Source organism: Fusarium verticillioides, chromosome 3, assembly GCF_000149555.1.
Source record: "Fusarium verticillioides 7600 chromosome 3, whole genome shotgun sequence".
NCBI lineage: Eukaryota > Fungi > Ascomycota > Sordariomycetes > Hypocreales > Nectriaceae > Fusarium > Fusarium verticillioides.
The window spans coordinates 2,346,756-2,372,956 of record NC_031677.1 but is presented as its reverse complement, the minus strand read 5'-3'; the positions used below and the strand labels follow the sequence as shown (position 1 = coordinate 2,372,956).

Here is a 26,201-nt window from a genome sequence, read left to right as displayed (position 1 = left end):
GGCAGACTTAACGCTTACAGTAGCTCTTAATAATCTTGTCTCCCAACACCTACCTTAGGACGATGGAGTTACGAAGTGAAGCAGCGATCATAAATCTTAAAGGATAGGTAGAGAATATTGGCTTACATTGAACTACGGCGATTTCAGTTACCTTGTTCCGCCGTTAGTCGAGTGCCAGATGGGAGTTGAATGTAGCTAGGTCTTCCAATGGAAAGGTGGCTAAAAAGACCGGCCTGTTTTAAAGAGATAAGAGGCATGAAATAAGAAGAAGGGCAAAGAGGTCGCATTCTTCTTCCAAAGGGGCAACGACTCAACTTGTACTCAACAGCTTGTCACCAAAGCACAACAGGCAGTCGAGATAACCCACGTAACACTATCGTCCGTTTCCATCCACGGAAGATGCCCTTTCATAGGCGAGTACAAGTTAATTATCCCATGGGCAGCAACTTACAGGCTAGCAAAATAATTCGACATATGGCAAACGATGCCGTCAAACTTGTGCGACAGACATTTATCCTGAAATTCTCCAGGCCGAAACCGCAAGGGAACTTTCTAGCATGAAACCTCACAATGGAGGCTCTGTGTGTCAGGTTCGCCTCACGGTGAAATGAAGCAAACATACCCATGGTCGTACATAAACGGCTCTGTTGCAACGATTCGAGGTATCACCGTGTTCGCAACACTTATATCCAATGCCGTGCATGTACGTACCAGCAGAGCCAGGAGAGTTGAATTATCGGTTAATTGTTGAGCTTCTAGATACGAAGATAAATATGTGATGACAAGGTAATACAGGAAGGTAGTGCTCGTGATGCTGTCTCTCAACTCTCACTTGGGAGCCGTTCACTTGGGACCCTGGCATATCTCTGTCAATGGGTCATCCACATAGACTTCGATTACCAACGCGGAGTTCGATTACCTTGGCAGTGAGTGGGCAGGCAGCTAAAGGCATACATATATCTGGAAGCTATGCCTGAAGATGGTATCAACGACACTTGACTGTCAGGCGCCATGGGCTACATAATCCCCAATTCGGAGCCATGGCCAGGTGACAAAACCGTGGTAGCTCACAATGGAAGTTATGGTTGGTTGCTTTAACCTAGGTAGGTATATCTGTCTCCAAGACAGGGAGCATTCTACCAAAGTGCATGAATAGGGCGATCATGAGAAGAACAAATTAGTGTCTCAGTGTGAAGTTCCAGATCGGAGCCAAATCCCCATCTCAGTAAATATAAACCAACAATGACGTGCCATATTGTCGAACAGTGGTTCGATACCTTGGTAGTGCAGTTGTGTTAAAAAAGAAGAAGAAATTAGTTTAAAAAAAAAGCGAGACTTGAGGTTGAAGTGTTATGTACCTACCTTAGTTGCCTCCATGGTAAGGAAGCATGAGCTCAGTAAAGCATAACCATCAAGGGCATATCCTATTGGTGGGGCAACTTCCCGGGCTGTTCAGGCAGTGACTCAATTAGGTATAGGTACCTAAGGTAGCTCGGCTTTCTGGTCGGGTGTTACCTTAGTGCTAAGCTTTCCTACCTAGGTAGGTTGGTCAAGGAAGCTCCTGTTCATGCTGCTTGGCTAGGCACTTACCTACCTACCCACACACCCAACATCCATCCCCCATAGAAGTGGAAGTGGAAGTGGAGTGGCTAACATCCAAAACCAAAAGTAAGGTCGCGTCGCGCGCACGGAACACGCCTCCGCTTATCACAAGAACATCTCTCTACTACGTGTCTAGCCTTTAATTTATCGTCGCCCTCGAGACTTTGCTGTCTTTACGTTAACTAATTCCATCGCTCTGGGATTATTATACTTGCGCTACCTCTAAAAGTGCTGGTATTGCATCATTCAGGCCTTTGCTACAGCAAGCGCATGCGATGCGGTGTTAGGACCATTACGCACCCCAAATTTCGTATCCCAGCCCAAATAGTCACAACACGCCGTCTGCCGAAGCATCATTGTTGGGTTCACTCCTACGCCCTCCAGCTCCTTCAAAAGAAGAATCCAATCGGCGGTTTTTGTATAGCGCATGATGGCGCGTCGTCGGCGCGTCGAGAAACCTGCTCAAGTGGTGGTGGAGGAGGAGGAGGAGGAAGTCGTTGAGCGGGAGGACGAGCAAGACCAAGAAGAAGAACAGCACGAAGAGCGCGACCATGACTCGGAGAATGAAGAGGAGGGCGAGCAGCGTAGCTTGACTTTCGACGAAGAAATTTCCTGGAAACCCGCCAAGCCAATTCCTACAAGCACCCTGATAAAACGACTCGATAAATTATCCAAGGAGCTCTCCGATCTTGATCAAGGCGCCACCGACCTGGACTCCATCAGGCATGTGGCCAAACAATTGGGACACCGTAACCTACTTCAGCACAAGGATGGCGGTGTCAAGGCATACACAGCATGCTGTCTTGTCGACATTCTTAGACTCTTCGTTCCCGATGCTCCTTTTATCGACGACCAGATCAAAGTGTGTTTGGCACGATTCTCCATTTGTACCTGTACCATGCTAACATGCTCCAGATGATATTCACATTGTTCATCAAGGATATCCTGCCGGCTCTGCACGATCCCACAAATCCATATGACAGCCAGCACAAATACGTTTTGGCATCCCTTACGGAAGTCAAGAGTATTTTGCTCCTCCACCAAATCTCAAATGCTGACGATCTACTGTTAAGACTCTTCAACAGCACATTTGACGGAGTGTCGGCGTCTGGTTCCAAGGCAGCGTCTGAGGAACAGGTCGCTAAAGATGTTGAGATTCACCTGACAGAAATGCTAATGCAATTGATTGACGAGGCCGAGAGTGTGTCAGCTTCTGTTGTCGACGCGATTATCAGTCAGTTTCTGAGAGCTGCTCCTCCCGGTGGAAATCGACATAAAGGACAGAACGGGAATCAATCCACTCTTCTTCTCAAGGAGGAACCACCAGCATATGTTATGGCGAAAAATATATGCAATGGATGTTCCGACAAAATGGCACGTTACGTAAGTCAATACTTCAGTGACGTTATCCTTAACGCTTCTGGCTTCGCTACGAAATCCAATGGGCAGCGACATCCGGATGATTCTGATGATGAAGACGGGACTCTTGGCCCATCAGAGGCAGATCTGAGGAGTCTCCGGCAAGCCCATCTACTCATTCGCGAACTGTGGCGAGCCGCCCCGACAGTTCTTTCCAATGTAGTACCGCAGCTCGATGCTGAGCTTTCAGCCGACAATGTGCATCTTCGTCAAATCGCGACAGAGACAATTGGCGATATGGTTTCAGGCATTGGCGCGGCGGGACCACCACCTCCTCCTTCATTGGAACCAGCGGCTTATCCTCCCATAAAATTGCTGGATGATACTCCACCCCCAGCCGTCGAGAACGTCTTGACAAAACCTTACTCTCCTCAGTCTTTTGCTCAAACACATCATGCCGCCTATCGCAACTTCGTTGGGAGAAAGAACGACAAGGCCGCCATCATTCGTGCGGCGTGGATATCTGCTGCCGGTTATATATTGGCCACGTCTGCAGGAGGCATTGGTCTCAGCCGTGAGGAGGAGAATGAGCTCATCAAGGCACTCTACGAAAAGCTTAATGACAGCGAAGAGAAAGTTCGACTAGCTGCGGTGCAGGCAGTCGAACTGTTCGACTTCCGCGATATCGTTCTGAAACTAGGAGCTCTCGGAGGTGTAGAGAAGACTGGCTCAATATTCGCCAGTTTGGCCGATCGATCTCGTGATAAGAAGCCTGCCGTACGTGTTGAAGCCATGGTTCTACTCGCAAAGTTGTGGTCAGTTGGTGCTGGGGAGATTGCTGATGGGCAAGAGGCTGTCATATCCTGCTTAAGCGGTGTGCCTTCCCGTATCCTCAGTGTGTGGTATATCGGCGACGAGGATCTCATCATTCTTCTTGAACGGGTCATGTTCGAGTGTTTGGTTCCTTTGAAGTACCCCTTCATAAAGGGCGCAAAATCAAAGGCGGCCTCTCAGTCACAGACGGCCAATAGCCAGGCGGATCAGGACAAGATTCGCGCAGAGAGGATCTTACTGTTGCTTAAGTCATTGGATGCGTCAGCCAAGAGGGCTTTTTTCATTATGCAGGCTCGTCAGCCCCAGGTTGCCAAGGGAGTTGAAGTGTTCATTCAACAGTGTGAAGCCTATAACGGTGGGGTGATCAATGCGAACGAGGAAAAGGTCAAAGCTGCCTTGAGCAAGACCTTCCAGTGGTTCGGTGCTTTCTTCCCGGATCCGCTCAAGGTCCGTAGCGATCTCCAGAAGTTCGCGAAACTCAACGATCGCCGTTGTTACCAGCTTCTCAAGTTCATTATTGCATCCGATACCGAATATCTCCATGTTCGAAGAGCTATTAAGGAGTTGATTGCCAAGGTCCAAAGTAACCCAGGGTCAGCGAGCTGTTTGGATACCCTCATCCCTCTAATTTACCGGGCCGGCTCTTTGATGTACAATCGAAGTCACTTGGCAACGATTATGGACTACTCCAAGAATGACAAAGCTGGATTCTCTACAGTTGCCCATGAGATCTTAAATGACATATCACAGCGGAATCCTGCGCTTTTCAAGGCTCATTCGGACAATCTCAGAAAGGAGATAATCAGCCAAGCACCGTCAGGCAGCCAGCCTAACGAGCCCGCCGTGGTGGATATTCTCAAGGCATATTCGTCCTATTCCAAAAGATATCCCAAGGAAATTACCTATGACAAGAAGTTCATACAGGTTCTTATGGATTACGCCTTATGCGGTGTTCCTGCCAGGAGTGCCAAGTATGCAGTCAACATTCTGCTTGCTAAGAACGATGACAAGAGTAAAGTTACTGCCACTGCTCTTCTGCAAAGAATCATGAAGGACTTGAAGTATGGCTCGCCGCATTTCTTGACGAGACTGGCTGCAGTCAGTCAGCTTGAACGCTTAGCACCAACAGTCACTCTGGACTTTGATGAGACAATCAACGACCTGGCAATCAAGCAGATTCTGCGTCAAGTACGTACCGATGACAAGAACCCCGAGGTTTCATGGGTCGAGGATGAGGACATGAATGAGGAACTACAAGCGAAATGTCTTGCCATGAAGACGCTGGTCAATCAAGCGCTCGCCAATCAGGACGATGATGACTCCCTGACTCGAGTGAAACTGGTCTTTAAACTCCTGAAAGAATTTGTGGTACAAGAAGGAGAGTTTTGCAAGGTCAAGGATACTCCATTGGCTCACAAAAAAAGACTCCGACTTCTTGCTGGACTTCTGATTCTGAAACTCTGTACTGTCAAAAAGTACGATGATGAGTTTGACCCCGCTAGCTTCAACAAGCTTGCAGAGCTCGTGCAAGACACAGAACTTGAGGTTCGTCGTCATTTTATGGAGAAATTACAAAGCTACATCACTCAGGGAAGACTACGGGCAAGATTTTACACAATGCTCTTCTTGGCTGCTTTCGAGCCAGCAGCAGAACTCAAAAGCCGGGTAGAGACCTGGTTGAGATCCAGAGCACGACTTTTTGCTCAAAACAAGACTCACGTACTCGAGGCCATGATTAGCCGTTTCATTCCTCTACTCGCCCACCATCCTGACTACAGCTCTGACGTTGATGACCTGGCTGATTTCGCCAACTATTTCGTTTTTTATCTTAATGCTTGTGCGACAGAAGAGAACATTTCCTTGATCTACAAGTACGCTGAGCGTGTCAAGCAAACACGCGATGCACTGAACCCCGAGGCCAGCGAACGGATATACGTGCTGGCTGATATCGCAATGGCAGTCACACGCAAATGGCAAGAGAGGAAGAACTGGGTTTTCCAGGCTTATTCCGGCAATGTTGGCTTACCAAGCGGTCTTGTGCAAGGCTTGCCGTCGAGTACCGTTGCCCATGAGATTGCACAGAAGCAATATATGCCAGAAGAGCTGGACGAGAAGTTGGACGAACTGCTCAAAGCTGCCGATCGCAAGAAGGTTTGTGCTCCTTAGTCACTATGAAGATTACTTCTAATGATTGATCATAGAAACGAAAATCAACGGGAGAAAAGCAGGATCCTCCAGCAAAGAGAGCGAGAACTCAAATCAAGACAGTCATCCGAGAGAAGCGTGATAGCAGGCCCAAAAAGGTCTCGAAACCTAGGAAACCCAAGCAAATCAAAGACACACTACCGCCTTCAGAACGTCGTCGCAGTGGTAGGGCTCATAAGGTGTCTGTCTATACAGAGCGAGAAGACGAAGAAGACGAGGAGGAGATGCTGGAGGGTGTAGCCGACTGGGAATATCCAGAGAATGATGGTGAAGGTGACGAGGTCAGCTCAGGCGACGATGAGTCAGAGCTTTCGGATGCTCCCCCAGAGGAAGATGAAAATGGCGATAGTAATAAGGCATCAGACAACGACGAGCCTCCAGAAGCGGAAGCGGATAAGCCCGAAGAAGCCCGATTCAACGGAAGAAACGCAGCTCCGGCACTGAAGAGCAGGGGTGCGTCTAAGCCAGCTGTCAAGGCCAGTGTACTTGCAGAGGTAAAACGACCAACAAGGTCGACGAGGTCACGACGAGGCAAGGGCTCAGACGATATGGAAATTGATGCTGACGAGTAATCAAGGTGCCTAAGTACCGTGGTTGGGATTACAGGATGCCAATATATTGAAATCATGCCTCTTCTATTATTGTTGGGTCTGATCTTCCCTCCTATATAAATACAAGAGTGGTGACAAAGCTGATGAGATGCGGGGAGTCCATTTGACTTCTATCATACAGGGGAGGGAGTCTTTGGTTTGTGGTTAATTGTCTTGTCGTATACCCTCTCATACGGGACTCGAGCAATAGCATTTCGTTTCATGACATTTCAGTCTCGATTTACAAGTCGTAAGTGACCTTTCATGTTGTATGTACCTAAGGGCCAGTCATAGCTATACATGTCAAGCATGAGAAACATGCGCTCTGATATTGATATTGATATTTCGTTCCATGTCCTAGCCCAATTGTACAGCGCTCAGTTCTCCCGTAGACTCCAAAATGAATAATAGACCAACCTGAAGAGGGGAAGACAGCTGTTCGTTTCGTCGGTTCCTCATGACCCCGTCATTCCCTTCTCTGCTCACAGAACTCGAGGCTTCATGTACAAAACAATGATGGAAATCCACCAGTCACCAACTCTCTGTCTTTGAAACTGAAAATCCGGAGGCCATGTAAATTTGCAAAGAACCAAGAACGCCCCTTTTGTCACCGAGCAGGATGCAGCCCAAGACAACAAGGCCTGGCAGTAAGGTATACGTTACAGTGGCGAAACCTCTGTTTCACATGCTGCTTGAGAAGCGCCCTCATAATGAATCGAAACTCAAGGATTGGCCTCCCTCGCCACGCGCTTAGCAACAGCATTCTTGTGCCCTGAGAAATCGAGATGGGTCTCAAACTTCTTAACCGTCATATCTGGGCCAGGTGTATAGAGCTTGGTTGTACAGTCCAGGCAGCGGATACGCGGCAGCCAGGCATATTTAACACCTTCGGGCAGAGGCTGGCCTTGGATAGGTAGCTCTGTCACGGGGTGCAGAAAGGAGTACTTCATCGTGGCCTCGAACCTGTCGCCACGGTTATAGGTCTTCTCTAAATCCTTGAGGGCATTGACAAGCCATTCCGGGGCCGGGGGCTGGAGAAGCATTGCAGTCAGTACCACTGTCGATGTGCGTATTATACAAAGGCTTGGTGACCTACTGATGGCATGTGAGAAGACTGTCCAGGAACTGTCGGAGGGGCCGGTAGCCGGCCAAGCTGGCCTGGCGGAAGGGACGAGGATGGAGTTGCTGAAGCGTGAGGCATAGCGCTGGACGGGGTCGAGGGTGGCGGTGGCATGGATCTTGAGGGAGTGGAAGCGCTTGATGCTCGTGGGAAGGACACTGGTGTCTGAGACGGCGGCCTCAAGTCTGAGTAGTCGCGGTTCATCAACCGCCTCAGCTTGTCGCGGGACAGCTTGAGTGTCACGATCAACTGCAGAGGCTCCTCTGTTTCCTCTCTGAACCGGCGGGAGGTCCTAGTCTCGTGGTGATGTGTAATGGCACTCGATTCAGGGGTTTCAGACCGGCCGAGGTTGGCCATTCTTTGCTGAGCTGCAGATGCAGCACCGCGCATACCTCGTGTTCGAGCAGTACCACCTGTGATTTGGGAGGGGGCGGGTGAATCAGGAGCTGAATCGTCGCTATCATCTGAATCAGAGATCTCTCCATCACGTACAACGCGCTTCGCCCTGGGGCCAGCAGCCCGTTTGTAGAGTCTACTCTCGTCGATGGTAGCTGCAGCCCCAGGCAAAACAGAAGAAACGACCAAAGTTCGAATGGTTCTTTGCCGCTCTCTGAGATCGGGCAGCTGGGGACCTCCTCTTCTGTTGATCGATCGCTTCTGACGACGCTGCTCACGAGAGAATATCGTCTCGTTCCGCTCCAGATCTGCTTCGCTGAGTTCGTAGAGATACGGTGCGTATTCCTTGGCCTGCTGCTGCGGTCGGAAGACCGTGGGCAGAGGCGTCTGGAGAAATGCACCGACGAGATCAGGGTCTTCGACTGGCCGACCATCGAAAGGATGGCCGACGCTGTATAGACTCCTGGTAAAGAGCTGTGTCTGCTCTCGAATACAGTGCGCGATGGCGGTTGTAAATTCGCCAGATAGGGACAGATCCCGAGCCATGTTGGCAGCAAAGTCCTCTGGCGAGTTTGACGGGTTATTGATTTCCCATTCGAACTGGTCAACAAGGGTATGCTGGCCAATCGTGATATTCAGCTTGACGAGGATTCGCATCTCGTCGTTTTTGTATGCTGAATAGGGGAGCTCGGGGTCAAGCGCATCATCTTCTGAATATACCAGCGGGTAAAAGTCGTTGAGCTGCTCTCGCATTTGATGAACAACCTGCTCGTACACCGGCTGAGACGCGGGGGGCTTTAGGCCCATATCTTCGACAAGTTGCGCGGCGAACAATTCGACCTGGAGAAGCCTCTCGTGCAAATTCCAGGTAAAAGTATCGCGCAGCTTGATCTTGTCCCACTCGACCTCTAGGCGCAACGGGACCAGCTCCTCGTGCTGCTCGGCCTGCTTCAGCATATCCTTGCGCTTGTACTTGAGGGGTGGCGTCGTTCGATGGCCAGGTCGGGGCTTCTGGGAGGGATAGATGATTCGTGAGGGTCCTTGGTTCTCTGTGTATCCATTTGCGAAGCCATTGTAGCCCTCGCCGTAGAGCCTCGACGGGGGGAACCATTGACGGTACTCGGTGCGGACCTGGCGGTATTCTTGGATCTTGTCGCGCGTATCGCTCATTATCCTGCGTGTCTGGTCGAGCTGACCGCCGAGCGCCGCGGCGGCGATGGCATCGCGGGTGATGTACCGCTCGACCATGAGTTTATCGAAGGACTCCTTCGTGCGCACCGGCATATTACTAGGGGAGTTCGAGGAGGACATATCCTTATCTGCGCCAGTGGCAGCCAAGCCCGTGGCCGGCGCCGAAGACATTGACGCGGAGGGCTGAGCGGCCATGTTCAGACGGTAACGGGGGCGCGGATCGCGGTCGCGGGTCGCGGCGCAGCGGAACTGCCGCGTCAGAAGGGAAACAAGCGAGAGTTTACAACTTTTTGTGTTCAGTACGCGGCGGATAGTTGGACGTCTTATCTGAGCGTTGACCTTGGCCGGTGGAATCGGCGTTGTTGGGTGACAGGCTAAAGGTTAAAAAGCGCGAGGCGACAACCTTAAGGTAGGCTTGACGAGTTGTTACAGTAAGTTCAGTTAACTAAGGTCGCCAATGCTGGTGCAGGCTGGCCACGCTGCGACGGAGTTTGATCAGCCAGGGCGTCCTGTGGCTGGATGTAGTTGTACATTCTATAGACGTGATGTTCCGTGAGAGCTGATGTATCTCGACTCGGCTGCGCCACTTGTGTCTGTACTTAGGTGTGGCTTGTAGTTCGGTAAGTTGAGGTACCTAGGTATCTGACGTGGAGTTGCTCCCGTCGTTGTTGAGATGGTGTTTTATGCGTGCTTGTAGTACCTACTTTGGTCTTTATTATCCCCATTGCGCATAGTCTATCTCAGATGGCTTTTCTTTATCTCTGTTTCGTCTTGGGATACCTCATGTCACTATACAGTTCGCAGTCTAGAGTCCTAAGAACGATTGATACTGAATATTCTATCAAATGACAATGCCAAAGTACCTGCAGCATATTAAATACTGCAAATACAGAGCTATTATTACCAATCTACTTGTTTTCTTGGCTAGTTGTGAACTTTGTCATGTATTTATGGTCTTGCAAGCTTTTAAACTTGAGGTTGTCATGTTGATATTCAGGTTTGTGATGTACAACTCATAACGGCCAAAGTCAAACAGCTTGCACATGAAATGTATATCTAATTGAATACAAGTTATCAATGTATGATGCACAAGTGATCTTAATAAACCGCCCCCTGGAGCCGGAAACCAAACTCGAGAATTGTTAATAGGCGCGGGACCTGGGAACTCTAGGGTATATACCTTAGCCAACAGAGGCCGACAGCCCAAGGTTAGTACCTACCTAGGTAGGTGCCCAATATAGAAATAGCCCAGGGCTGGATGAAGTCATTATTTGTGGCATGGATGTGTTCATTGCCCCTCATTACCAAGACTGTTTGGTTTGTTGCAATAAATGAATGAATTGTGTCGCCAAAAAGGTGGCTATAACGTGAGAAAGTGAACAAGTGGGGAAATACAGAGCACATGTTCAAGCTTCTATGGATATCAGAGAAACCGTTTACCGAGTGAATATCGTCGGCTTGGATCATCATCAAGAATTGCTCACGGACGCTCGTGTTTGTCTGCAAGCATGTGGCGGCTGCTTGCGCACACAAATACGCCCACACTGCATGGATACCTATTTATTTGCTGATCCTAACTTAGTCTGCAGTCGAGGCTTCGAGGAAAGGCATGAGCCGGGGCAACAAGAGGCCAAATATGTATACAACGACTAGTTACAACCCACGACAATATCCAGGCAGATACCTAGGTAGGTAAGTAGGTAGACAGGCAAATGCCTGATGCCGAACCCGGAGGATAGTAGGTAATAATAAATAAACACTGCCTCTTCAGGCTCTAGGTATCTTCCACCAAATACCCCCATACCTTGGGTAGAACAAACCAAACCCTGTTGTCTAAACCCTCGCAGCTCAAACCCCACTTCCAAGTCCCCATTCCACACAGGGCGCTATTCGTATTGGATTGGATTGGATTGGATTCTGATTCTTGTGTGCGCGTGCGACTGACCCGACCTGACTTGACTTGCTCAAGCTTTCATCCACCCTTCCCCGGCATTTGCATTTGCAGTTCTTCTTTCACCTTTTTAAACCTAACGAGCCAACAAGTATTGCCCATCATGTCGTCCGAGACCAAGGAAATCGGTGAGTTCTTTCCCGGAAAAAGCCCCAATTAGCTGTCCCATCCAACCCCTCCTCTTCCATCCCATGTATGTAGGATCTCAGAGCTCCTCTGTAGCTATGCCGTGCACTGGGCGACTGTCCCGTCGGAGGCACACGACTGACCGTTGCTACCCCTCGTTGCTCCTCACTGCCCCGCCACCACACAACAACATTTACTGCGAATGCCCTCGTCATCAGCACCCCGCGATGGCCTCACGCGGGCACACCAATTTCGTCGCATTGAGCTCTATTGTGCTGACATAACCACACAGACTACTCTCTGGCCAACCCAGATACCCTCACTAAGTACAAGACCGCCGCTCAGATCTCCGAGAAGGTTCTTGCTGAGGTGTCTAAGCTCGTCGTCCCTGGCGCCAAGATCGTCGACATCTGCCAGCAGGGTGACAAGCTGATCGAAGAAGAGGTTGCCAAGGTTTACCGAGGAAAGAAGATCAACAAGGGTTCGTCGCACACGCAAAACTTGGTCTGTGAGACATCGCTGAAGCTGACACCACTTAAAAGGTTTCTCTCACCCCACTACCGTCTCTCCTTCGTCCTACGTCACTCCCTATACTCCTCTCACCTCTGACGAGGCTGAGGCCAACACTGAGATCAAGGATGGTGAGGCTATCAAGATCCAACTAGGCGCCCAGATCGATGGCTTCGGTTCCATTGTCTGTGACACCGTGATTGCCACCCCAGAGGACAAGGCTGGCGATAAGATTACCGGTCGCACCGCTGACCTGGTTCTCGCCAACTACTATGTAAACGAGCTTCTCCTGCGACTGATGATCCCCCCTGGTCTCCTCACTCAGGGCAGCGAGGAGGAGAAGGCCAAGGCGGCCTCCCAGAAGGCCCCTACACAGGCCAAGATCACCAGCCTCCTGGAAAAGGTCACCAAGGCCTACGAAGTCAACCTCGTCGAGAGCACCACCTCTTGGTTGTTCGACCACAACGAGATTGAGGGTAGCAAGAAGATTGTCCTTGCCCCCGCCGAGGGCACCAAGGGCGAGGGTGTTCCTGAGGTTGGTGAGGTATGGGGTGTCGAGACCGGTGTCAGCCTGGGCTCGGGCAAGGTGAAGGGTCTTGATCAGCGTGCTACCCTCCACCGCCGCACCAACCAGACTTACGGTCTCAAGCGACCCACCTCGCGAAAGATCCTCAACGAGGTCCAGAAGAAATTCGGCATCTTCCCCTTCAGCTTGCGACAGCTTGAGGACGAGCGTGATGCCAAGTCTGGTGTCGTCGAGTGTGTCCGTGGCAACGTATTCCGCCAATATGAGCTAGTCGGTGACAAGGACAACTCACCTGTTGCTCGATATCTCACAACCCTTGGTAAGTCGCACATCGAGTGGTTGACCAGTTCGAGAGTCGATACTGACACTACATGCAGCCATTACCAAGAACGGTATCACCAAGCTTGGTGGCCCACCCCCTCTGGACCTCGAGAAGTATGAGTCCGACAAGAAGATTGAGGATGAGGAGGTTCTCAAGATCTTGGAGCAGCCCCTGGCCAGAAACACTGGCAAGAAGAAGAGCAAGCCCAAGAAGAAGACCGCCAAGAAGGAGGATGACGAAGAGTAAAAGAAAACGACAAGATAAGACGGACAACCTGGAGAGTTGCTTAACAACTGATGAAAGAACTCGTGGATATGGAAACAAGAATCAAGTCAAACAGGTTGCAAACCCAACATTCAGACTTACGAGCATCTCCACCGTTGGACGAGCTGTGCGGATAAAACCACTTCCATCGAACAGAGTGGGCAGCTGGATGGTCAATATGCATGGTTCGAATCTCGAAAAGTGAAACCCACCGTGTTGGCCAGGTGGACTGGCATGACCAGAGATATATATATAAGTCTAACACAACCTGATACTGATCAACCATGGAATTCTGTCTCTGTGATGCATGTTTGCACAAGTTCAACCCAACTGATTGAATCGTCAAGGCATACCTTGCAAGGCAGACTGGGCACAATGGCGATGAGACTGACAAAGATGGTTAGCGAGCGAGAGGCAACATGACTGAGAACGCAGGAGCTGAATGCCAAAGTGCTGAGTGAGCGTGAACCACCCTTTGTCATTCCCGCTGATGGAGCAGACCCCCTGACAGCATATGGTTTATTACGGTATATGGTAGCAAAGTGCGGAGAGCAAAGGTCAGACAGTAGTCGTTCAGTTATTGGTGAGGTGGCTGCCTTGAGTACTGGGACTTGCAGATAAAGTGATGGCCCAGTTGAGTCGTCGTTGAAACACAGTACAGTACCAACAATACCATGCCAATTTGATGTCTATCACTGTCGACATAGGGAATCATGTACCTGTCGCACTGTCAGCTGCAGACATGGAGGTGAGCCAAGCCAGCCCCTATTTATCCATTCATACAAACAACATGATGAGTGACGCTACTCTCGAGTGTTATTACACATACAGACAAGATAGGAGAGTGAGAAGAAAAAACAGCAAGAGTGGGAAATGAAATGATTGAGAATGGATGAGCTGTCAGGCTCCAGCTGCACTCAGTAGCATATTGAGCGTGAGCTACCTACCTTTGTGGATGGGTTGGGGAGTGAGTGTGGGTGGCTGATTGCTGGGGCGAGGGAGGAGAGGTCTACTAACCTGAGCTCTATCTATCACCTGGAAGCTCAAGCTATTTGACCTCGGGTAAGACGCAGAGCTCTATGCGGAATTGCGTAGAGAAACCAACATCAATCCAATGGAAAGGGTGAAAGAAAAAAGAATGAGGTAAAAATGTAGGAAAGGAGGCAAACCCGGAAAGAGTGAGCACATCCAATGCCCGTAAATAGTACCTACTAATGTACCTAAAGCCAGGGAGGGTGCCTGGAAGCTTCAGTGCTACCTACAAGAGCCGCCACTGAAAAGTAACCTGACTTAGTGGAGGACCTACCTAGATCTAGCATATGAAGCTTCCATCCATTAGGTGCAGAGCCACCTGACTTCCATCCCATCCCGTCCCCTCCTGGTCGACGAAAGTAGGTACCTACCTTAAGGTAGCAAGCTTACCTAGGTAGGTACCTTACTTACCTTAGTACCTTATCCATGGACTGTACTTTAACTGCCACTTATAAATTAGGTAGGTATTGAATAAGAGGCTGAAAGAGAAAAGGGAAACAAGATAAGAGAAAACCGACTCTGCAGGTCAAGAACACTCTCTTCTCCCCGTTATCCCTGGGTTGCCTCCCCCCCGGTCCCTTGCCTGTCCGACCCGCGCCGTCAGCTCCGGGTGCATGCATGCACTGACACTGACTGACACTGGGTCTGGGGTCTTTTTTTTTCAAGGACTGACCTGTCGAGGCGAAGAGGCAGGCAGGGCGTTGACCATAGCACAGCAAAAGCCGAGTCTCAACCTGCTACCCACCCACTCTCTCTTCAACATCATCATTCCGCGTTCACGACCTTCAAAACACGCGATACTGTTGCAGTAATTCATGCTACTTCCCAAGATAAAAGTATTAAACCACCTGGATCCCCCCCTTTGTAAATTTTATTTCAAGAACACTGCTAACTGAGCAACCTTTTTAGCTGGCCTAGAGAGGTGCGCTGCCCCGTCCCGCGGCAACTGGCACACGCAGAGAGAGGCACAAAAACAACAAACCACCACCATTACCAGGTCAGGCATACCAAAGGCCGGCACAATGATCTCGTCAAATACCAGAACTACACGATCTCGTTACTCTAGTCCCGCGCAATCACAGAATACCAAATGGAATGGAGTGCTCGACGCGTCTAAGGGGGCAACCGAGGGTTCAAGAGCTTTCATGCAGCGCTGGCTAGAGCCGACCGTGCAGAGCAAAGCGAGCTTCGAGGATGATGGGCTGGTTCGATATGGGGTTGTTGAGAACATGGCGCCTTTGGGAAGCCTGCCCAAACCCAAGAAGACGGGACCGGAGACCAGCTCAGGAGTAAAGAGGATTATTTTGCGGCCCTCAGGGTCAGGGGGAGGTGCTGCCAAAAATGTAGCACAGATGGGCTCCAGCGACCCAGTGGTGGATGTCGACGTGGACGTGGACGTGGATGGGGATGCGGAGGCGGAGGCGGATGTTGCGATTACGGCGAGAGCGGCAGACTCTTCCCCTCCACCTGTGGCTCTACCCCCTACACCGCCACGGAGAGTATCTATTGTTCTCAAAGACGCGGCAGCAGCAGCCGACGACGAGAACGATGAAGACTACGATCCGAGTCGACCAAAGAGACGACAATCAGGACGCACATCTCTAGGAAGACGGTCGCGACGCTCCTCTGCCGGTCGCAGAAGCTCCATCGTGACTAAGCCCTCAGTAAAGGAGGCAAAGGAGCGCAGAGAGTTGGAGAGGGAGCCGAAGAAGACTGCAAAGTCGGCGGAACGAGCCAAGTCTTTCAAGGAGCTCGAGGCGGATGAGGAGCTAGAGGCAGCAGGGGCAATCACAGCCGAGGCGACGATTCACGCAGCTGAACTTGGAGAACCCGAAGACAAAGATTTCACGGACAAGGTCGTCGAGGCTGCAGTGGACGAAGCCCTAAAGCACTATCGATATCCGACTGCGTGGGCTCTGCGGACCCTATACGACGAAAAATCAAGCGACCCGCGGTTCGTTGCCATGATCGAGGAGGTATTCACGCAAACGGCAGATGAGGCTACGATGCAAAAGTTTTCAAGAGAGATGCAGAAGAAGAAGCGAGAGGGCAAGAAGGACAACCAAGGCTGCTACTATTTCATCCCTCCAACGACCAACAGCAGATTCACTCCTCACAAACCCAAGGCCGCGCCGTACGGCAAACTCCTGCATCACAATCAGGTGGAAGAGGTGGTCGAGGTTGTAGAGGTTGAGACTGAAGGCGAGTCAGAGGTGCATATTCTCGACTCGGAGGAAGCAGAGCAAGTGAAAAACGCGGATCGACATCCAAACCGAGCTACCAAGAGGGCAAAGACATCTCACTCTCGCGCTCACTCTTCTTCCCATCATAGCAATACCCATACCCATACTCAGACTCAGACTCAGACTCACGCCCACTCTCACTCGACCCGCAACACGCCACGGAAAATGTCTTCAAGTAACCTACCCCAAACACCCTCGCGCAAGCGAAACAGACGAGATTCGGCATCCAGTGATTCCTCTCTCTCATCGGCCCTCAGTCTCTCGTCACCTGAGGCCATGATGGGCAGCCCAAGCCCTGTCCGCCGAACAGGCACTGGCACCAGTCGCCCCGGGCCAGCTGGGCCCGACTCCAGTGATGCGCCAAAATCTCGACCAATCACCACCCGCCGCAAATCACTCGCCTCCAAGGGAGGTGCCAGCAGCAAGGCCAAGCCCAAGACCACCAAGCCTGCTGCTACTAAGCAGCCATCACCCTCAGCTCCCACACTGTCCACCTCAGACATCACCAAAGGCATCAAACTCAAACCCACTGATGCACCCGCAAGTGCGACCATCAGCGTGAGCGCCGACGCCAGCATGCCAGGAAGGGTTTCTGCCGGCCAAATCTTCCCGAATCTGCCTACAAAATCAAAGACAGCAAAGAACAAGGGATCATCATCTACCTTGGCTCCAGCTCCATTCTCGGCTGATCACGCTGGCCATGATAACGACGACTCCTTCTGGGATCGGAGACGCGATGCGCAAAAGTTTGCCAACAGTGTCACGGCGACTGAGAGTTCTATTCGAGGGGGAGACGAGGACGAGGACCCCTTCACAACTCCCGCAAAATCGACGAGGAAGACGCGTCAATCCATCGCCGCCATAGGCTCTGCTTCAGCGGGAACAACGAGATCCACGCGCTCGGCGAGCAAGAGACCTCACGACGAGATTGACTCTGCCGTGTCCCCTGTTGCCTGGTCTTTCCAGCGTGAGGACAGCTCAGTCGGAGGATCACGGGCTGCGACGCCCACGCTGCGCCCCCCAAAGAAGCCGAGAACTGGCCTTCGTATCAAGTCATCGTAAGTTTATATCTCAATCATCATCTTCATCACCAGCTACTTGGCGCGCATCACGAAATTCACGGCTATTGCCATCGCTCTATCTACTTCACCTTTGGATGAGACTCGTGGATGCGCATGTGAGATCATTTATGCCATATCCTTTGACTCTTGGCTTGTCTTATCATCAGCCTCTAGGTTTTCACCCGGGATGACTGTGCCGTGACTCTCTCATTTCATCATCATCATCATTCTGCTTTGGCCGGATTATGCTAACTATGTATGATTTCTAGTCCTGTCAAGAAGAGAGGAGGAACAGCTGCTGGTGTCCCTCGGCCACAAGGAGAAGCCCTAGCAACCAACGGCGTAGCCAAAGACCAGGTATGCATCTTTTTTATATATATTAGTTTTGCTCATTCATTTATGCTGTGCAAATTCGCGACACCTGCCCTAGACTTGAGCACCAAGATTGGGTCGTCAACATCATGGACTTTGCTGGGAAATTCACCAGATGGTGGTCAATTTTGCGACTCTGTCTGTACCTCGTGCATTGTCTTGCCGGGCCAAGGCCAAGATGGCCTACCACTCACTACTGTACGGGGTAATTTCTGGTGGCCCCCGAAGATCCGCTTTTCCGAGCCAGCCCCCAGCAGTTGAATCAGCAACCAGGAGCCGGTGACCAGAGAGAGAGCCAGGGACGTGTTGAAACGCTTAGCGCAGCGCGTTGTATCGAATTGCACAGGCTGAATTAAGTATACTTAGCATGGCTCGTGTTTGACTAACTCTACCCCCTTTCTCCAGGTGTCGGACAACGACGAAGATTGCTCTGCCTGCGGCGCCGCTGGCGACGTTGTCTGTTGCGATGGGTGCCCACGGTCATTCCACTTCGAATGTGTGGGCATGATACCCTCGGACCATCTTCCCGATGAGTGGTTTTGCAATGAGTGCCTATACAAGCGATACCCAACGCGCATGCCCCCATACAAGGGTGTCTTTGCCGCTGCCCTCATCAACCTGGAGAAGAGCATTCCTCGCGCATTCAGCCTCCCTAAGAAATTGCAGACCCGCTTTGAAGGCGTCAAGGCCGGTGCCTATGGCGAGTACGAAGAAGTCACCGCCGCCAAAACGACCAAGTGAGTGACATTCCCCAATAGCAACTTCAATTCTAGACATGCTGACAAGGGCTCAGGAGGAAGAATGGCTACGAAGAGTTGCCCGACTTTTTCAAGCAGCGCGACGAAGGGCAGGCTGTGATCTGCCACGGCTGTCAGAAGCCTGCCACAGATGTTCGAGCCATCATTCCTTGTAGCATTTGTCCCTTCTACTGGCACATTGACTGCTTAGACCCTCCACTCGCTGTCCCGCCTGTCCTCAAGACCTGGCGATGCCCTCTACACCCAGAGGAAATAATGGCCGAGGTCCGCTCATTGGCACCTGCTCACCGTTTTCGCAAGATCAAAGGATCGCAGACCATCGTACCATCTCTCACACGAGGTACCAAGAACAACGGATACATCGAAATTGACTGGGAAGATGAGCCCGAGCCCGCGAACAATTCCGGCTGGCCGGATCCTGACTCGTTCGGTCGAGCTTACAAACTACCAGCAAAGGGCATTGTCCTTGATTTTATTGAGCAGTAGGTCCATTACTCGTTTTTTGCATATTCAACTTTCTGATGTCCGTGCAGGCTACGTCGTCAACACGCTGGCTATGGCCCTCGCCATGAAGAACCCAGATGTGTGTCGTATATTCCAACAACTGGAAATGGCCGAAGTCGACCCCTTACGGGCTCTGAGTTACAGCGGACTGTCGATGAAATGCAGTTAGCATTGACCCTGACCAGTCTCAAAGAGCGCAAGTCGGACGGCGTTGACCAGCTGATCACAGCCCTTGTGGTAAGTCGTCCCAACGAAATTGCCTCGCCTCACCACACGTGTCACCTTACTGACGATCAATCAATCAGCAGGAGACAGCTGATGCTGGTGTTTTGTCACTCATGGCTAAGGCAGATGCCAGTAATTTATCTACTGGTCATTTGACAGAGAGCGACAAGCTTAGTCTGCGTGTCCTCCTAAATCAGATGGATTCCATGGGGGCTCGCATCAGACATCTGCTTGGTGAGCCAGAGCCTGTTGGTATTTCCGCCACCATGCAAGACCAGGATGTCATACCGAGCATCCTTTCCCCACAAGACTCAGCCATTGCTGAGCCGCTCGACAAGGTTACGGCACATCCTGTCACGGAGCCCACGCCCCCTTCTACCATTGACCACGCTGAAGGCTCTATGGATCTCGACTGAACAACCACAGCTCTCTAACTCTCACCCATGCTCGCACTCTTGAGTTTCCACCTTAACACTCACATGGAGTAATTACGATAAGATCGGTTCTCTGCTCGAATTCACCATAGTCTTTTCCCAATCCTAATTCATTCTCGGAGGAATCAAACAGGACCTCTGTACGGATCTCTTCGACCTCTGCATGTATCTATATAAGCGCCTAGTGTAACATTACGCAACCACTATCTGAAGCGCCGTCTTTTCGCGCAACCTTTTTGATTATGGAACGCCGAACTCTGGAGGGCTTCGCTATTTGAATCACGAACCATGGTTATAAAGACGATCTAGATGCTCTTTGTCCCCATCAAGTCCATGTTTGTTAGTTCGGTCTCGTCTGAAAGGGACCGTAACCCAAAGGCAACAAAAACACACACGACCACCCCGCCTCTGAGCATCACAAAAAGGCGAGGCATCGTCTGAGCGGTGCCACTACTTCATTATCTCACCCCCCTTTGTTTTTTTCTTTCCGATTTCTATATTATGCACGAAACCACCCTTGATTACCCAGTTATGGTGGATATGGCATTAGTAGAGCTAGTAGACACAAGGTGTTTCGAGATCGAGATAAATAAGTGCTGCACTAACTACTCTTTATTTGTATCATAGTTGGGAGTTGATGAGGAGAAAAAGCGACATTGATCGATTCAAGCCCCTGGGGCAGATTCAGAGGCTGGTGCGATAGAAGTATTTGCCAATATGAGAGAAACATGAGACTGAAGACGAGCTATTTAATTCTTCATCTCAATAATGGCCATCCCCTGACGAAACGTGATATGGTACAAAATGTCAGAACAGTCTGTCCCCTAAAATCTGCTTATATTTTGGGGGCACCCCAGATGCCAATATCGTTATGTACCGTAAGTCTATACATCTTCGATCCAGGTTGTGCACCACAGGAACTCCATAAAAACATCAATTGCTAAGTCGTAAAAAGCTCAAAGACGGACATACGTCAGGAGGCTCTTGCAAATCTTTTAGTTTTAATATACAACAAACCTCTAGGAGGCATGGCTTGCAAGGTTAGCCACTCCCACCCAAGGGTTGCAAGATGAAATCGTGGCATCGTCCTTAATGACCCAAACAACCCCCCCAAACCAAGCCTACCATCGTGTCTATCATCAAACGCTGACGTCGGCCTGGGCCAGACCTATAAAAAGGACTCATCACAGACGGAGCCACCAATGGCTCCACAGTGACAACAGACCTAGACCCAACTGCCGTCTTGAACAAGAATCGTAGTGTTTTATTCTGTTTAGAGTTTTCCAGGGTTTCCAGGTTCATTCAGTCGTAGAAGTAACCCTGCCTCTTCTCTATCTCTTGCAAAACTTCCAAGACCGGCCTGAAACGAGCTCTGCGAGAAGTAGAAGGGAGGTAGGTATCGAAACAAGAGGACAAGACATTCAAGTGACGGGCGAAAAACGTCAGCCTTGGCCAAGTCACTATGACAAACACGGTCGTCTTTGAAATGTGCATCCGTAGCCGTTGCTCAAACGCCGCTCCAGCTCCCCAATGGCTGCATGCTAGAAATGATTTGAAAAAAAAAGAAAACGAGAACAAACCCCAAAGATCCAGCGAATATGGTGTCGGCCACCCGAAGGGGCGCGCGAACTGCGGTTGACTTGATCATCTCTGGGAATAGTTGATTAGCCCCCTCTTCTTTGTTGCCCATTGCGTGACTGAGGTTGTCTTACGCGGCCTCGTCGAGGGTTACCCTGCTCCTGTTGCTGCATGTATCCCATGTTGGGCATGCCTCCCACGTTACCATAACCATAGTTGCCCATTCCCATACCAAATCCCGGGGGTGCGAATGGAGTCTGGCCAGCGGGCATCTGGGGCATCTGTGAAACAGGCGGTTGGATAGGACTTCCATTCGGAATGTTCTGTTGGCGGTACTGGTCGACAGATGGGTTGGGACCATTGAAGCCACCATAGCCAGCCTGCATAGGAGGATAGTTGAAATTCATGGGTGGCGGCCCTCGATTCATCATCTGCTGGTACTGCATCTGTTGCAAGTTGGCAGGCATTGGGCCTCCAGGTGCGTTATACATCATGCTCTGGTTGAACTGAGGGAATGCGGAAACGCCGCCATCAGCAGGCTCGTTTCTCTGGCCGCCATAGGGCATATCAAATCCAGGAGGGTTAGTTGGTTGGTTCATGGGGTTATAGAAAGGCTTATTAGAGTGTGCAGAGTTGGGATGATGGCCATTCGAGTTTGCCTGTCGCGAGGATGGACGTTGGCGTTGTTCAGCATGTGTACTAGCATCACGGTTGTTACCAGTGCTGCGAGTCGACAGGCCAACCTCGTCCATCAGGCGCTTGTAACCTTGGTTGGGCTGGGCCTTGATTCGCAGAAGAACATTCTTGACATTTTCAACAACCTGGTTGCGGATAGACTCGTCGAAGAAGGGCGTGGTAAGAACCTTGAAGATCAGTGTAGCACCGCATTGGTGGTCCTTAAGAATGGCTTCAAGCACTTGATCATTAGGCGTGAAGAACAAAGCTTGAAGGATGGCATCGCGCGCATCCGCCTCTGCCTTCTGGTTGATGACCTTGAGCACTGTGAGATAGGCAACCTTGTGGGTGCAGAGATGAACCAGATAAGGCACTAGCTGGGGCGACAGGACTGTGCGGCGTTGGGGAAAAGTGCAAGTGTCAAGGAACCAGGTCAAGAGTAGTGCACCATTAGCGTTGGTTGCCAACTGCACGCTGTTCAGGGCAATGGCAGCAGCGAGCATTCGCTGTTGGTCCTTGGTGGAGTGATGGCTCTCGAGGCATGCTCTCATGGCACGAGCACCATACCGGCCCTGTGAAATCTCCCACATGCGGGCAAGCATCGTCTCAAAGATGAAATCATTGTAGGGAGCACCAAACTTGAGACATCCTTGGAGAACATAATTGCCGTATTGGTCCAGGAAAAGAGGAATAGTGTAGGGGCGGATGTGTTCAACAATCAAAGACATCTGCGCGGGGGTCTTGCAGACATCAATGATCTTCTGGGCCGCCCAGGTACCGTTTTTGTGCACCCCAATCTCGGCCATGTGAGGCGCAATCTCGGACAGCATGGCATCGCGGAGTTGATCGGAACAGTGCTCAAAAAGCTTCTGTACCACGGTGTTACCAAGATAGTCGGACGAGAGCTCGGCAATTTCCGGAAGCATGTCCACAGCAATATTCTCAATTTCAGCCTGAGACAAGCTCTGGTTATCAATTCGCTTGCGGATATCCCGAAGCTTGGGTGCGTCGTGAACACGAGTGTGAGCAGGCTCGCGGATAGGCGGGATTTCCTCAACAAATGAGTTGAACTGAATAGCCGACTGCAGGTTACGAGAGATTCTGAATCTATCCTCTTCAGACGCGCCAAATTGCTTAACAATATCGAGAATATTAGTGGTCATATCACGGAGAGCAGGAGCCTTAGGGGTTGCGTTTGTGGTGGAAATGGCAGGGGTGGTATCGCCCGCTGGGGTACTGGCGTTCGTTCCCTGGATATTATCTTGTCCCTTCGCAAATGGGTCAGGGCTAGGGGAGGGGAACACTCCGTCGTGTCCGGGAGTGTTGGAAGCAGATGGAGGCTTGGCGAAGTTGATGCGTATGGGACCAGCACCGGGAAAGATTTCCTTGCTGTTCATGCTTGCCTTGGCAGAGATGGCGCTTTCCACCCTCTCGAAATTGACGAACCCGCAATTCTTGTGAGTGAGGACACGAGCTGACAAGATGGGACCGTGAGACTTGAACATCTCAATCAATGTGGAAGTGGTTGTGGAAGTGGGAATGCTACCGAGCCAGAGTGCGCTGGTAGGACCCTCAAGACCTTGCTCGTCAGCACTGAGGAGACCAGCGTTACGGCTGCTGGATCTGCCGAGGTTGATCCCAGTAACGGCCTGAGGAAGATCCTCGTAATCCTTCTCGTCTTGCAGTCGAATCTCAGCAGGGGCAACAGAGTTAGACAGGTTGGAGTTGCCGGACATGTATGTTCTCATAAGTCGACTTCCAGGAGTGTCCAAGACACCAGCGGTACGCGCGCGAGGACGATTGGCCTGATTGGCAAAAGCCTGGACAGCGAGATTGTGGTTGTGAATCGCAGCGTTGGTAGCGGCCAGCTGATCTTGCAGAGCTGCCACGTATTGGGGGTCGAGAGGCATTTCATTGTCGTAATCATCTTCGTCATCGGCATATCTGTCCTTGTTGTTGACCGAGTAAGATCGGAAACGGCTTGCTTGCTTCGTGAAGTCGAGATTGGCAAGGTAAGGAGTAGCAAGCTGTGCTCGGGGAGGTTGTGGGGTCTCTGCAAGTCCAAGATAGTCCAGGGTTCTCATATGAACATCGGACTCCCCACCTCCTTCTTTTGAGAATTGAGATTGGGCTGGCGAGCTAGGGCCGTTAGAGCCGACACTGGCAATGCTGGCTAAAGTGGAGGCTCGCTCGCGTCCCACACCTGTAGGATTCCAACTGCTGAAGATAGAGGGACCGAATGGCGAGCTGGTTCCAGGAATTGGTGCAAACTGACTTCTCTGAGGCATGGAACCTGCACGGAGTCGGGAGAGCAAGGTTGAGCTACTGGAACTATTCTCCTGGACATCAGGATTAGGAGAAGGCGACTTGAAAGGGCTCTGAGTTGGCGTGGGCCTGTTTGTCTTGGCAGCTAGGCCAGGAATACCGATCATGCCGTTAGCTGCACCTCCAGGAGAGAATCGAGACGGCACCGTTCCAGCTCGAGCGCGCCTTGTCTGAGGCATTGAATCCGGCGTAGGAAGCTGGGCAAAGTCCGGGAAACCATCGGTTGGGGACTCGGGAATATTCTCACGTAGTGGCGTAGAATTGCCGCTCGTAGGGGGGCCGCCCCAAAGGCTTCCCGACATACCAGGGACTCCTTCTTGGGCCTGGATCTCGCGAGCTCTGTAGGGTGGGACCAGTCAGCGTCGGCGCCATCAACATATGACTAAGAAGAGCATCGGGTTGAGACCTAGGAAAGGTCGGTATCCTGGGATGGGGAAGATGAAGGAAACACGATTTGGGGGCAGACGAACCTCTTGGAGAATAGACGGCTTGAGCCAGGGATTTCGTGCGACGGAGAACCAGCCCCAGATCGCGAGTTGCCCGCCATCTTACTGGAAGGGTTGAGACCACCAGACAAGCCGAATGGGGAACGAGAAGGTGGAAGAGGATCGATGGGGGAATTGCTGGCGGATGGGGAACCAGAACGAGGTTGACTGCCAGACTGAGAGGCGTAGCCGAGAGCCAAGTGTTCGGATCTAGAAGTTGACATTATCGATTATCTAGCCGACCTCATGAGACGGTGACACAAGCAAGCGTCGGGCCGGATAGTTGATTATTATTTCTCAGCGGCGATAATTGATAAATCGTCGATTGAATCAACGTTTAGACGTTTCTAACGGCAAAAAAAGACAAACCCTAAAGTAGAAAGTCGCCGGGCGAGAACAGTCTAGTAGTTGTGTTTTCGACGACCTCGAAGCGATGGACGAGGGAGACGACAGCGTGGAAGCGTCGGAGGATGTTCGAGCGTATTCGAGAGAAACGGGGGACTGGATTTAAGGAGCGCGATGCTAACAAGAGAAAATCCAGGAACCGCCGGTATTACAAAGGATGCTCGTGCGAATTGGAGGAGGCCTGTCTGAGCCGAGAGCAGGGTCGTTATTCTATAGCTGAAGAGACCGAGGGGACTAAGGCAAGCAAAGTAAGTAAACTGCTGCTCGGACGAAGATGCAATTGAGGTGGATTTAGGTGTGGATGTGGATTTGGACAAAGGTCGTCCAGCGTCGTCCGAGCCCGCGGCTTGAGAGAGGGCGCAAAAAAAAAAAGAAGACAAGGGAATGTAATAAGGAGACTATTTCGGGCGGAGGGCAGGAGGGCACAAACAAAGATATGATCAATATACAGGCCTCATTGAAGAAGTACAAAAAAAAGGAAGATTTTTTTGACTGGGCCTGGAGAAGCAGACGAGACGAGCGCGCGATTATGGGGAATGGGGCACAAACGGGGGGTGAGGAAGGAAGAAGGAGGAGGAGTCGAAGCAGGAGGGATGTGTGATATGTGATGTGCGATGTGCGAGGAGGTGAGCGGGAAGGATAGGCCTTGGAAGGTGCTGTCCCTTAGTACCTAGATACCTGCGGACGGGGCGGGAGTACAGAGCGCTCCACTCCACTGTAATGGTACCTGCCTGTACCTTCACCACTAGGTTGGCTGGACATGGACTTGCCCGCTAAATCGCCTACTACCTGACCAAGGCTGCTTCTTGCCCTGACCTGCCAACTGCTGGGGTACCAACAGAGTTGAGGCCAAGACTGAGTATACGATAAATAAACCGTCCGAAGCCCGCGTATATCGTACTGGGAGCTGGCTAATGATTTCTGTCACCTGTAGTTGATTTCTACCTACTTACCTACCTAGTCTAGGTAAGTACTTATGTCTACTTTCACCCCCTAGCCAGCCAGGCAAGAACGTTGGAGGGGGCGGGAGAAGCCACCGTCCCGTCAGATTCTTTAGAAGACACTTTTTATAGTGGGCTGGAAGCTCAAGCGAAGCGCCCCCATAAGA

At 51.1% G+C, this 26,201-nt stretch overlaps 6 protein-coding genes across 12 annotated transcripts; 3 read left to right on the top strand and 3 right to left on the bottom strand.

The window, feature by feature from the left end:
• Positions 1-1,654: 1,654 nt before the first annotated feature.
• FVEG_08241 (sister chromatid cohesion protein PDS5) lies at positions 1,655-6,964 on the top strand. The gene is made up of 3 exons (XM_018897105.1): positions 1,655-2,464; positions 2,518-5,946; positions 5,997-6,964. Exons 1-3 carry the CDS (start codon positions 2,030-2,032, stop codon positions 6,570-6,572), a joined length of 4,440 nt encoding a protein of 1,479 aa, XP_018754681.1. The 5' UTR covers positions 1,655-2,029; the 3' UTR covers positions 6,573-6,964.
• Positions 6,596-9,748, bottom strand: FVEG_08240 (hypothetical protein). The gene is made up of 2 exons (XM_018897104.1): positions 7,687-9,748; positions 6,596-7,621 (listed from the first exon to the last, which is right to left on the bottom strand). Exons 1-2 carry the CDS (start codon positions 9,490-9,492, stop codon positions 7,313-7,315), a joined length of 2,115 nt encoding a protein of 704 aa, XP_018754680.1. The 5' UTR covers positions 9,493-9,748; the 3' UTR covers positions 6,596-7,312.
• Positions 9,749-10,184: 436 nt separating this feature from the next.
• On the bottom strand, positions 10,185-14,196 carry FVEG_16278 (hypothetical protein). Of its 6 annotated transcripts, none has more exons than XM_018905519.1 (4): positions 13,780-14,196; positions 13,350-13,715; positions 10,478-13,264; positions 10,185-10,428 (listed from the first exon to the last, which is right to left on the bottom strand). In XM_018905519.1, exons 2-3 carry the CDS (start codon positions 13,476-13,478, stop codon positions 13,019-13,021), a joined length of 375 nt encoding a protein of 124 aa, XP_018754673.1. In that variant the 5' UTR covers positions 13,479-13,715; positions 13,780-14,196; the 3' UTR covers positions 10,185-10,428; positions 10,478-13,018. The 6 variants fall into 6 exon arrangements, with proteins under 6 accessions (XP_018754673.1, XP_018754674.1, XP_018754675.1 ...); XM_018905520.1 differs by having other exon boundaries at positions 13,944-14,165; XM_018905521.1 differs by having other exon boundaries at positions 10,185-10,462; positions 10,518-13,264; positions 13,944-14,165.
• FVEG_08239 (methionyl aminopeptidase) lies at positions 11,352-12,978 on the top strand (the record flags this gene model as incomplete). Its single annotated transcript, XM_018897103.1, has 4 exons — positions 11,352-11,376; positions 11,667-11,855; positions 11,917-12,729; positions 12,788-12,978. The coding sequence occupies 4 exons, from the start codon at positions 11,352-11,354 to the stop codon at positions 12,976-12,978; spliced, it is 1,218 nt and encodes a 405-aa protein (XP_018754679.1).
• Positions 14,197-15,050: 854 nt separating the features above from the next.
• Positions 15,051-19,615, top strand: FVEG_16277 (hypothetical protein; the record flags this gene model as incomplete). The annotated part of the gene is made up of 6 exons (XM_018905518.1): positions 15,051-17,329; positions 17,602-17,689; positions 18,110-18,441; positions 18,498-18,944; positions 18,996-19,203; positions 19,275-19,615. 6 exons carry the CDS (start codon positions 15,051-15,053, stop codon positions 19,605-19,607), a joined length of 3,687 nt encoding a protein of 1,228 aa, XP_018754672.1. The 3' UTR covers positions 19,608-19,615.
• A 604-nt stretch (positions 19,616-20,219) lies between these two features.
• On the bottom strand, positions 20,220-25,714 carry FVEG_08236 (hypothetical protein). Of its 2 annotated transcripts, XM_018897102.1 has the most exons (3): positions 24,674-25,714; positions 21,338-24,542; positions 20,220-21,275 (listed from the first exon to the last, which is right to left on the bottom strand). In XM_018897102.1, the coding sequence occupies exons 1-3, from the start codon at positions 24,910-24,912 to the stop codon at positions 21,270-21,272; spliced, it is 3,450 nt and encodes a 1,149-aa protein (XP_018754671.1). In that variant the 5' UTR covers positions 24,913-25,714; the 3' UTR covers positions 20,220-21,269. The 2 variants fall into 2 exon arrangements, with proteins under 2 accessions (XP_018754671.1, XP_018754670.1); XM_018897101.1 differs by having other exon boundaries at positions 20,220-24,542.
• Between the last annotated feature and the right edge of the window lie 487 nt (positions 25,715-26,201).

What these genes read in the sequence shown, in the direction of transcription:
- FVEG_08241 (XM_018897105.1), top strand. Translation starts at nt 2,030, where the DNA reads ATGATGGCGCGTCGTCGGCGCGTCGAGAAACCTGCTCAAGTGGTGGTG. An exon ending in TTATCGACGACCAGATCAAA is followed by an intron (nt 2,465 to 2,517) that starts GTGTGTTTGGCA and finishes AACATGCTCCAG; the next exon opens with ATGATATTCACATTGTTCAT. An exon ending in AAGCTGCCGATCGCAAGAAG is followed by an intron (nt 5,947 to 5,996) that starts GTTTGTGCTCCT and finishes GATTGATCATAG; the next exon opens with AAACGAAAATCAACGGGAGA.
- FVEG_08240 (XM_018897104.1), bottom strand. Translation starts at nt 9,492, where the DNA reads ATGGCCGCTCAGCCCTCCGCGTCAATGTCTTCGGCGCCGGCCACGGGC. An exon ending in AGTCTTCTCACATGCCATCA is followed by an intron (nt 7,622 to 7,686) that starts GTAGGTCACCAA and finishes ATGCTTCTCCAG; the next exon opens with CCCCCGGCCCCGGAATGGCT.
- FVEG_16278 (XM_018905519.1), bottom strand. Translation starts at nt 13,478, where the DNA reads ATGACAAAGGGTGGTTCACGCTCACTCAGCACTTTGGCATTCAGCTCC. An exon ending in TGCCCAGTCTGCCTTGCAAG is followed by an intron (nt 13,265 to 13,349) that starts GTATGCCTTGAC and finishes GATCAGTATCAG; the next exon opens with GTTGTGTTAGACTTATATAT.
- FVEG_08236 (XM_018897101.1), bottom strand. Translation starts at nt 24,912, where the DNA reads ATGTCAACTTCTAGATCCGAACACTTGGCTCTCGGCTACGCCTCTCAG. An exon ending in AGCCGTCTATTCTCCAAGAG is followed by an intron (nt 24,543 to 24,673) that starts GTTCGTCTGCCC and finishes CCCACCCTACAG; the next exon opens with AGCTCGCGAGATCCAGGCCC.